Here is an 11,630-nt window from a genome sequence, read left to right as displayed (position 1 = left end):
AGAATGAAATAAGGCGTCCAGTGATGAGGGCAGGGGATCTGGTGTTTCTCAGCTTTATCTATTTTGCAGCCATTTTGTGACTGATGGGTGGTCGGGCCTGGTCTGTGTTCAGGATGGGGGGCCTGGTCTGTGTTCAGGATGGGGGCCTGGTCTGTGTTCAGGATGGGGGCCTGGTCTGTGTTCAGGATGGGGGCCTGGTCTGTGTTCAGGATGGGGGCCTGGTCTGGGTTCAGGATGGGGGCCTGGTCTGGGTTCAGGATGGGGGCCTGGTCTGTGTTCAGGATGGGGGCCTGGTCTGTGTTCAGGATGGGGGGTCTGTGTTCAGGATGGGGGCTGGTCTGTGTTCAGGATGGGGGCCTGGTCTGTGTTCAGGATGGGGGCCTGGTCTGGTCTGTGTTCTGGATGGGGGCCTGGTCTGTGTTCAGGATGGGGGGCCTGGTCTGGGTTCAGGATGGGGGGCCTGGTCTGGGTTCAGGATGGGGGCCTGGTCTGGGTTCAGGATGGGGGCCTGGTCTGGGTTCAGGATGGGGGCCTGGTCTGGGTTCAGGATGGGGGCCTGGTCTGGGTTCAGGATGGGGGCCTGGTCTGTGTTCAGGATGGGGGCCTGGTCTGTGTTCAGGATGGGGGCCTGGTCTGGGTTCAGGATGGGGGCCTGGTCTGGTTCAGGATGGGGCCTGGTCTGGGTTCAGGATGGGGGCCTGGTCTGGGTTCAGGATGGGGGCCTGGTCTGGGTTCAGGATGGGGGCCTGGTCTGGGTTCAGGATGGGGGCCTGGTCTGGGTTCAGGATGGGGGGCCTGGTCTGGGTTCAGGATGGGGGCCTGGTCTGGGTTCAGGATGGGGGCCTGGTCTGGGTTCAGGATGGGGGCCTGGTCTGGGTTCAGGATGGGGGCCTGGTCTGGGTTCAGGATGGGGGCCTGGTCTGGGTTCAGGATGGGGGCCTGGTCTGGGTTCAGGATGGGGGCCTGGTCTGTGTTCAGGATGGGGGCCTGGTCTGTGTTCAGGATGGGGGCCTGGTCTGGTCTGGGTTCAGGATGGGGGGGGTCTGGGTTCCTGGTCTGTGTTCAGGATGGGGGGTCTGTGTTCAGGATGGGGGCCTGGTCTGTGTTCAGGATGGGGGCCTGGTCTGTGTTCAGGATGGGGGCCTGGTCTGGGTTCAGGATGGGGGGCCTGGTCTGGGTTCAGGATGTGCTGTTGTAGGGTTAGATGGGGTTCTGGTAGAGGTTGGAGTCCGGGGTCTAGGTGGAGCCTGCGGTATTGTATTCAGTTCAGTCATAGTCATCATGGACAACAAGGGGAGAGGAAGGTAACCCCTCACTGGTCTGATCTGGCCTTCTTCGGACCAGCAGGTTTCCTACAAGAGGAGACAAAACATGAATCAACAGATGAACATGGATAATAAGGCTGCAGAGTTATGACCGAGGGGTGACCACAACCGACTACTGAAAAACTTTTTCAAACACTTTTGCATTTCCAAATAATAAATAAATTCATAGCAGTTAAAAACACCTGAATTCACAAATTCTAACTTCTTATTTAAAAAGAGAGAGAGAGGAGGATGAATCCTAGTACTCACATGTCAGGTGAGGAACCTGGTCTCTTCACGGTAGGTTTGCCTGGAAGGCCATCTTTACTAATCTCTACAGGGAGAGGGGAAACAGACAGGATTGTACTGAACAACATTTCAAAGATTTTACTGGAGTTACAGTTCATATGAGGAAATCAGTCAACTGAAAAATTTGATTTCGGCCCTAATTTATGGCGTAGATCAGAAAACCAGTTGGTGTCTGGGTGTGACCATCATTTGCCTTATTGCAGCGTGACATCTTCACAGAGAGTTGTCCACTCCTCTTCAATGGTTGTGTGACGATACCGGATATCGTCGGGAACTGGAACACACCGTCATACACGTCGATCCAGAGCATCCCAAACATGCTCAACGGGTGTGGTGACGTCTGGTGATTATGCAGACCATGGTGGGGGGACTGGGAAATTCTCAGCCTCCAGGAATTGTGTACAGATCCTTGTGACCGTGCATTATTATGCTGAAACATGAGGTGATGGCGGTGGATGAATGGCACGACAAATGGACCTCAGATCATATACCAGGATCTCGACATAGTATCTCTGTGCATTCAAATTGCAATTGTGTATGTTGTCCGTAGCTTATGCCTGTCCATACCATAACCCCACCGCCACCATGGGGCACTCTGTTCACAACGTTGACATCAGCAAACCGCTCGCCCACACAACGCCATACACGCTGTCTGCCATCTGCCTGGTAGACTTGAAACCATGTTTCATCCGTGAAGAGCACAGTTGTCCAGTGGCCATCGAAGGTGAGCATGTTGCCCACTGAAGTCGGTTACGACGCCGAACTGCAGGTCAAGACCCTGGTGAGGACGGTGAGCACGCAGGACAACTTCCTTAAGACGGTTTCTGACAGTTTGTGCAGAAATTCTTCGGTTGTGCAATCCCACAGTTTCATCAGCTGTCCAGGTGGCTGGTCTCAGACGATCCCGCAGGTGAAGAAGCCAGATGTGGAGGTCCTGGGCTGGTGTGGTTACACGTGGTCTGTGGTTGTCAGGCCGGTTGGACTACTGCCAAATTCTCTAAAATTACGTTAGAGGCGGCTTATGGTAGAGAAATGAACATTCAAATTCTCTGGCAACATCTCTGGCTCCCTAAAAACTTGAGACATCTGTGGCATTGTGTTGTGTGACAAAACTGAACATTTTAGAGTGGCCTTTTATTGTCCCCAGCACAAGGTGCACCTGTGTAATGATAATTTTGTTCACTCAGCTTCTTGATATGCCACATGTCAGATGGATAGACTATCATGGCAAAAGAGAAATGCTCACTAACAGGGATGTAAACAAATTTGTGAAAAACAATTTAGAGAAATAAGCTTCTTGTGCATAATGGAACATTTCTGGGATCTTTAATTTCAGCTCATGAAACATGGGACCAACACTTTACATGTTGCGTTTATATTTTTGTTCAATGTATTATTGACAAGTGAATCAAGTTTAACATAACGTTCCGTACCTTGGAGCCACCTGACCTGCGTGGCAGGGCCGTAACCTTTCTCGTTGCGAGCTGCGATGCGGAAGATGATGGCAGGCTTGGTGGTGTAGTCTATGTGTGCGTTGGAGAGGCTGGACGACTGCACCAGGCAGGAAGGGTTGGGCCCACAGAACACCCGCATGAAAGCCAGCTGGGCTGGGGTGGTGGTGGTGGTGGGCTTGGCCTGCTCCCCGCTCTGGGCGCTCTGGATGGCCAGGTACACCGAGTACTCAATGATCTTACCAGATGTGACCGACGGAGGCTCCCAGGTCAGGTGGGCACCGTCTGGGCTCTGAGGGGAGAGAGGGAGGAGGGGAGGAGTGGGGAGGGGAAGAGAGGGGAGAGAGAGAGGGAGGAGTAGGGAAAGATAGAGGGAGGAGAGGAAGAGAGGGGATGAAAGCGTGATATGAGCTACAAACACAGAATCATATAAACAAGGTGAAATAAAACATGCGTGATAAAATTACACTTCCTGGGTCAAATATTGAATCAAATAAAATGTTAACCTTGCTGATCTTGATAGCACAGGGAGCTCCGGGGAAGCCTGGTAGACACGTCTTGAAGGCCGAGACCTCTGAGAAGTTCCCTCGACCACAGGTGTTGATCCCGGCCACTCTGAATTTATAGGCCGTCCCTGGCTGGAGGTCCATCTTCCTCATCTGACTGTAGTCCGGGATCGTCCCAGAGTCATCCTACAACACACAGAAAAACAACATGTTTTCCTTCATATCTTATCAGGCTATGCTCCGTGACATAGGCTGACGGGACAGTAGTGGAGAGGGTAGTAAGTTAAGTTCCTCGGCGTACACATCACAGACAAACTGAATTGGTCCATCCACACAGACAGTGTGGTGAAGAAGGCTCAGCAGCGCCTCTTCAACCTCAGGAGGCTGAAGAAATTCGGCTTGTCACCAAAAGCACTCACAAACTTCTACAGATGCACAATCGAGAGCATCCTGGCGGGCTGTATCACCGCCTGGTATGGCAACTGCACCGCCCTCAACCGTAAGGCTCTCCAGAGGGTAGTGAGGTCTGCACAACGCATCACCGGGGGCAAACTACCTGCCCTCCAGGACACCTACACCACCCGATGTCACAGGAAGGCCATAAAGATCATCAAGGACAACAACCACCCGAGCCACTGCCTGTTCACCCCGCTATCATCCAGAAGGCGAGGTCAGTACAGGTGCATCAAAGCTGGGACCGAGAGACTGAAAAACAGTCTACAGTCCAACTAACAACTAACACACTCAACTAACATTGAGTGGCTGCTGCCAACATACTGACTCAACTCCAGCCATTTTAATAATGGAAATTGATGTAAAAAATGTATCACGAGCCACTTTAAACAATGCTACTTCATATGTTTATATACCCTACATTACTCATCTCATGTGTATATACTGTACTCTATATCATCTACTGCATCTTGCCTATGCTGCTCTGTACCATCACTCATTCATATATCTTTATGTACATATTCTTTATCCCTTTACACTTGTGTATAAGGTAGTAGTTTTGGAATTGTTAGTTAGATTACTTGTTGGTTATTACTGCATTGTCGGAACTAGAAGCACAAGCATTTCGCTACACTCGCATTAACATCTGCTAACCATGTGTATGTGACAAATAAATTTGATTTGATTTTTGCTTTAGGCTTGTTCATTTAGCTGACAAGATATGTTTATAAGTCCTGCGCCATTATTTTATAGTAAGAACAATTTAACTTAGCTGAAAATATTTCTTAAAGTATATTTTTCCCCATTACGGAGTAAATGTGGTAAATGATGTGGCTATATTGAGGTAATAGCGATTACGTGAAACAGGTCCTATATGATTTAGAGTTATTTGGCGACTTTAGTTGTGAATGATACAAACCGTACAATGTCTTAGATATCAAAACATTCAGTGAGTGTCGGAAAGTAATCAGACCCTTTCACCTTCTTCCGTTACGTTACAGCCTTATTCTAAAATTGATTAAATAACTGTTTTTCCTCTTCAATCTACACACAATACCTCATAATGACATCACAATACCCCATAATGACATCACAATACCCCATAATGACATCACAATACCCCATAATGACATCACAATACCCCATAATGACGTCACAATACCCCATAATGGCGTCACAATACCCCATAATGGCAAAGGTAAAACAGGTTTGTCATTGTTGCTAATTTATAAAAAAAATATATTAAAAAAATAACTTATTTAATTAAGTATTCAGACCCTTTGCTGTGAGACTCCGAAATTGAGCTGATTGAGCTCAGGTGCTTCCTGTTTCCATTGATCATCCTTGAGATGTTTCTACAACTTGACTAGAGTCCACCTGTGGTAAATTCAATTGATTGGACATGATTTGGAAAGGCACACACCTGTCTATATGAAGGTCCCACAGTTGACAGTGCATGTCAGAGCAAAAACCAAGCCATGAGGTCTAAGAAATTATCCGTAGAGCTCCGAGACAGGATTGTGTCGAGGCACAGATCTGGGGAAGGGTACCAATACATTTCTGCAATATTGAAAGTGCCTAAGAGGACAGTGCCCTTTATTCTTAAATAGAAGAAGTTTGGAACCACAAAGACTCTTCCTAGAGCTGGCTGCCCGGCCAAATTGAGCAATCGGGGGAGAAGGGCCTTGGTCAGGGAGGTGACCAAGAACCCGATGGTCACTCTGACAGAGCTCCAGAATTCCTCTGTGGAGATGGTAGTACCTTCCAGATGGACAACTATCTCTGATGAAACCAAGATTGAACTCTTGTGCCTGAATGCCAAGCGTCACGTCTGGAGGAAACCTGCCCACCATCCCTACGGTGAAGCATGGTGGTGGCAGCATCATGCTGTGGGGATGTTTTTCAGAGGCAAGGACTTGGAGACAAAATCAGGATTGAGGGAAAGATGGACAAGAAAAAAGTAGAGATCCTTGATGAAAACCTGCTCCAGAGTGCTCAGGACCTCAGACTGGGTTGAAGGTTCACCTTCCAACAGGACAACAACCCTAAGCACACAGCCAAGACAACGCTTCGGGACAAGTCTCTGAATGTCCTTGAATGGCCCAACCAGAGCCTGGACTTGAACCCAATCGAACATCTCTGGAGAGACCTGAAAATAGCTGTGCAGCGACGCTCCCCATCCAACCTGACAGAGCTTGAGAGGATCTGCAGAGAAGAATAGGAGAAACTCCCCAAATAAAGGTGTGACAAGCTGGTAGCGTCATACCCAAGAAGACTTGAGGCTGTAATCGCTGCCAAAGGTGCTTCAACAAAGTACTGAGTAAAGGGTTTGAATACTTATGTAAATGTGATATGTTTTAAAAAAAAACATGTTTTTGCTTTGTCATTATGGGGTATTGTGATGTCATTATGGAGTATTGTGATGTCATTATGGGGTATTGTGATGTCATTATGGAGTATTGTGTGTAAATTGATGAGAACAAAAGGCCAATTAATGTTTTCAGGCTTGGGCTCATAGGCTCTAATATAATTATGGGTGTTTTGAAATGATCATCAGCTCAGAAAGCATTGTCCATTTTGTTGTGTTAAGGCTTTAAAACAACATCAAAAACAACCATGTTTTCCACTGTTTCAACCTGCTGTTGAACTTGTTTCTTCAATACTGATCATCACAGTGAGGGGAGTTTTAAAAGCTGCCTAATGTTTTGATGATAAGTGTTGGATGTGATTTTAGATCACATCTGCATCAAAGTCAGAGGCGTTAGAGTGACAACAGAGCCCTGAGTACCAGGCCATTAGGACCTGATGGAGGGACATTAGAGCCCTGAGTACCAGGCCATTAGGACCTGAGTACCAGGCCATTAGGACCTGATGGAGGGACAATAGAGCCCTGAATACCAGGCCATTAGGACCTGATGGAGGGACAACAGAGCCCTGAGTACCAGGCCATTAGGACCTGATGGAGGGACAATAGAGCCCTGAATACCAGGCTATTAGGACCTGGTAGAGAGACAATAGAGCCCCGAGTACCAGACCATTAGGACCTGGTAGAGAGACAATAGAGCCCCGAGTACCAGGCCATTAGGACCTGGTAGAGAGACAATAGAGCCCCGAGTACCAGGCCATTAGGACCTGATGGAGGGACAAGAGCCCTGAGAGGCCATTAGGACCCAATAGAGCCCTGAGTACCAGGCCATTAGGACCTGAGGCCATAGGACCAGGCCATTAGGACCTGATGGAGGGACAATAGAGCCCTGAATACCAGGCCATTAGGACCTGATGGAGGGACAACAGAGCCCTGAGTACCAGGCCATTAGGACCTGATGGAGGGACAATAGAGCCCTGAGTACCAGGCCATTAGGACCTGATGGAGGGACATTAGACACCTGAGTACCGGGCTATTAGGACCTGTTGGAGGGACAATAGAGCCCCGAGTACCAGACCATTAGGACCTGGTAGAGAGACAATAGAGCCACGAGTAACAGGCCATTAGGACCTGGTAGAGAGACAATAGACCCCCGAGTACCAGGCCATTAGGACCTGATGGAGGGACAATAGAGCCCCGAGTACCAGGCCATTAGGACCTGATGGAGGGACAATAGAGCCCCGAGTACCAGGCCATTAGGACCTGATGGAGGGACAATAGAGCCCTGAATACCAGGCCATTAGGACCTGATGGAGGGACAATAGAGCCCTGAGTACCAGGCCATTAGGACCTGATGGAGGGACATTAGACACCTGAGTACCGGGCCATTAGGACCTGATGGAGGGACATTAGACACCTGAGTACCGGGCTATTAGGACCTGATGGAGGGACAATAGAGCCCCGGCCAGTACCAGACCATTAGGACCTGGTAGAGCCCTTTTAGGACCTGATGGAGGGACATGCGACACCTGCCATGACTCATGAGGGACAATAGAGCCCAGGACCATTAGGACCTGGTAGAGAGACAATAGAGCAAACCAACCCAATAGAGCCCCGAGTAGTAGGACCTGATGGAGGGACAATAGAGCTGGACCTGAGATCACCGTGACTCAACGTGGAGGGACAATAGAGCCCTGGAATTTTACCAGGCCATTAGGACCTGATGGAGGGACAATAGAGCCCTGAGTACCAGGCCATGCCATTAGACACCTGAGTACCGGGCTATTAGGACCTGTTGGAGGGACAATAGAGCCCCGAGTACCAGACCATTAGGACCTGGTAGAGAGACAACCAAACAACCCTAGTAGGAGGAAGCTGGCCATAGATCACCGTGACTCAACATGTGGAATTTTACTGCGGCCATGACTCATGACTGCCGGTAATACGGCCAACCAAACAACCCTAGTAGGAGGAAGCCGTAGATCATCGGTCTTTCCTAAGCTCCTCCTCCTCAAAAAGCATTGGAGGAGAAGTTCAGAGGGATGAACCTTGGGAGGTTCTCCTCCAACACATTTTGAGAATGAGACAATGAGCGAGCGTGTGAGGAATTGAGGAAAACAAAATCAGAATGTGTGAAAGCACTTAGAAAAGCTCTATATAAAAACCCAATGCATTATCATCGGTAACATCAGTGACTTCAGAACAACAGTAGTCACGTCAGCGGTGTTGATCGTTGCGTTAGTGTCTTACATCAACGGCAGCCGCGTCTTCGTCGGGTAGGTAGTAGTGCGTGACCACCGTGTTGGTCACCTTGACCATGCCAACGTCAAACCACTGGGTGTCTTTCTTCAGCGGGGCTTTGGCCACCGCAGGAGGTGGTGCTGGCCTCTGGAGAAGGTGGTTAGAACAAAAGAAGAACAACAGATGTCACAATTATTCATTAGCGGAATAGACAAGACAGAAAAAATGTGATAATTAAAATGAGCGAATCTACATTAATATATATATATTTTTTTTTACAATTTAAAAAAATATTGTTTCTTTAGGAACCTTTATTCAGCCAGATTAGTCATTTAAAAAAAAAAATAATAATAAGATATTATACAATAATGAGGTGGTTTGTCAAAGAGGAGAAGAGAAGTCAGGACTTTTTCTGTATAAAAAAAAGTATTGGGCGGGCCGCCTATGTTCAAACAGATTATTTTAATAATAATTTATAATTTATAATAATAAAAATATATATTTTGTAACACGTTACGATCTTGTGTGGAGCCCCGGATCGAGGGAGATTATCAGTGGTCTTGTATGTCTTCCATTTCCTAATAATTGCTCCCACAGTTGATTTCTTCAAACCAAGCTGCTTACCTATTGCAGATTCAGTCTTCCCAGCCTGGTGCAGGTCTACAATTTTGTTTCTGGTGTCCTTTGACAGCTCTTTGGTCTTGGCCATAGTGGAGTTTGGAGTGTGACTGTTTGAGGTTGTGGACAGGTGTCTTTTATACTGATAACAGGTGCCATTAATACAGGTAACGAGTGGAGGACAGAGGAGCCTCTTAAAGAAGAAGTTACAGGTCTATGAGAGCCAGAAATCTTGCTTGTTTGTAGGTGACCAAATACTTATTTTCCACCATAATTTGCAAATAAATTCATAAATCCTACAATGTGATTTTCTGGATTTTCTTTCTCATTTTGTCTGTCATAGTTGAAGTGTACCTATGATGACAATTACAGGCCTCTCTCATATTTTTAAGTGGGAGAACTTGCACAATTGGTGACTGACTAAATACTTTTTTGCCCCACTGTATATTAAAATCGGGCATCACACATTTTTGCAGAAAATTTGCCAAGCCCACCACCTAAACCCCATTTTTATCCAGAACAAAACCCTGTTTGGTAACACTTTACCTGAAGCCTGCAGTTATAATGCATTATAAGACTTGTCATGAGCATGTGTGACCCCTTTTATAATGTCTTATAAAACCATCTCATAGTGAACCTGACTAAATAACAGCCATTTTGAGTTACTTCAATAATAAAAAATTTTAAAAAATCAGGTTAACAGAGGTCAGCCAGAAAACCAGTCTAGTCCTGTCCACTCACCCCAGCGGCAGACTCTATTCCATTGACCACCTCTGCCATGGTTGTAGCTGCCTGTATCTTAGCCGGGCTGGTCACCATCATTGTCTGAGTGGGGGTTAAGGTGCAGGACGGAGCTAATCGGGCCACAGCCTGGGTCACTGCAGCAGCCAGCTCATCGGCGTTAGTCTCTGACAATGGGTCGTTCAGGCTGTCTGCTGGGGCCAGGCCCTCAGTGGGCTGGGTCAAATCATAAACTTTACTTATAAAAGCATTTCGTAATAATTAAAATGCAGGTCCTTTACAAATGCAAACAAAACATTCAGACCGCCTATAAGACAGACAGAAAACAGACAAGACAGTAGGGCTGCACAATAATTCACATCGAAACCATAATATCAATATCGCAAAAGAGATGTAAATCGCACGCAATATTTTGAAAAACGGCACTAAAGCCCAACGTTAGTTTTTTTCCCCCTAGTTTACTCTGTCGTCTCCCTCCACAACTCGTGGCTACTTCCCACACACACAACAAGCCCCGCCCCCTGTCAATCAAGCAGCGCAGGTAATCCTCGCTGTTAGATTCACTATAAAGTTCATTCTGTTAGGTCAACAAATGGTTCCAAACAAGAACGGTGTTGCTTTCTATCTTAACATAAATCATACTATTTAAATGATTCCAAGTGTCGTGATCTATACGATCAATAAAATATAATGAGACTAGACAGAACGATCAATACAGACAGACAGAGACACTTAGTTTGAGGCAGGCAGAGTGGTTAGAGACAGAGGCAGGCAGAGCGGTTAGAGACAGAGGCAGGCAGAGCGGTTAGAGGCAGGCAGAGCGGTTAGAGGCAGGCAGAGCGGTTAGAGGCAGGCAGAGCGGTTAGAGGCAGGCAGAGCGGTTAGAGGCAGGCAGAGCGGTTAGAGAGAGGCAGGCAGACCGGTTAGAGACAGAGGCAGGCAGACCGGTTAGAGACAGATGCAGGCCGTTAGAGTAAAACAGAGGTTGGACCGACTGACCTGGTTGTGTTGTGCTGCTGCCTGGGCAGTAGGAGACAGTTGGAGACAGGCAGTTAGCGACAGACAGGCAGGCAGGCAGTTAGCGACAGACAGGCAGTTAGCGACAGACAGGCAGGCAGGCAGTTAGCGACAGACAGGCAGGCAGGCAGTTAGCAGGGCAGGCAGTTAGCGACAGGGCAGGCAGGCAGTTAGCGACAGACAGGCAGGCAGGCAGTTAGCGACAGACAGACAGGCAGGCAGGCAGTTAGCGACAGACAGGCAGGCAGGCAGTTAGCGACAGACAGGCAGGCAGGCAGTTAGCGACAGGCAGGCAGTTAGCGACAGGCAGGCAGTTAGCGACAGGCAGGCAGTTAGCGACAGGCAGGCAGTTAGCGACACAGGCAGGCAGTTAGCGACAGGCAGGCAGTTAGCGACAGGCAGGCAGGCAGACAGACAGTTAGCGACAGACAGGCAGTTAGCGACAGGCAGGCAGGCAGACAGACAGTTAGCGACAGACAGGCAGTTAGCGACAGACAGACCAGGCAGGCAGTTAGCGACAGACAGGCAGTTAGCGACAGACAGGCAGGCAGGCAGGCAGTTAGACAGACAGACAGGCAGGCAGGCAGGCAGACAGCAGTTAGCGGCAGACAGACAGGCAGGCAGG

The 11,630-nt window shown here is 48.2% G+C and overlaps 1 protein-coding gene across 1 annotated transcript in view; it reads right to left on the bottom strand.

Moving 5' to 3' along the window:
- Window positions 1-1,160: 1,160 nt before the first annotated feature.
- The window catches only part of LOC112238307 (host cell factor 1), a 51,291-nt gene continuing 40,821 nt past the window's right edge, over window positions 1,161-11,630 (bottom strand). The window contains exons 25-31 of the mRNA XM_042303593.1: window positions 10,988-11,008; window positions 9,989-10,204; window positions 8,639-8,776; window positions 3,571-3,756; window positions 3,047-3,356; window positions 1,575-1,638; window positions 1,161-1,352 (exon numbers count right to left, since the gene is read on the bottom strand). Coding sequence (XP_042159527.1) covers window positions 1,313-1,352; window positions 1,575-1,638; window positions 3,047-3,356; window positions 3,571-3,756; window positions 8,639-8,776; window positions 9,989-10,204; window positions 10,988-11,008 — 975 coding nt within the window. The 3' untranslated portion in view covers window positions 1,161-1,312. The remainder of the gene's footprint in view (window positions 1,353-1,574; window positions 1,639-3,046; window positions 3,357-3,570; window positions 3,757-8,638; window positions 8,777-9,988; window positions 10,205-10,987; window positions 11,009-11,630) is intronic.

Source organism: Oncorhynchus tshawytscha, linkage group LG22 (assembly GCF_018296145.1).
Source record: "Oncorhynchus tshawytscha isolate Ot180627B linkage group LG22, Otsh_v2.0, whole genome shotgun sequence".
In the NCBI taxonomy this organism is placed as follows: Eukaryota; Metazoa; Chordata; class Actinopteri; order Salmoniformes; family Salmonidae; genus Oncorhynchus; species Oncorhynchus tshawytscha.
Note: the sequence above shows the minus strand (reverse complement) of the source record. Positions and strands in the feature narration are given on the sequence as shown.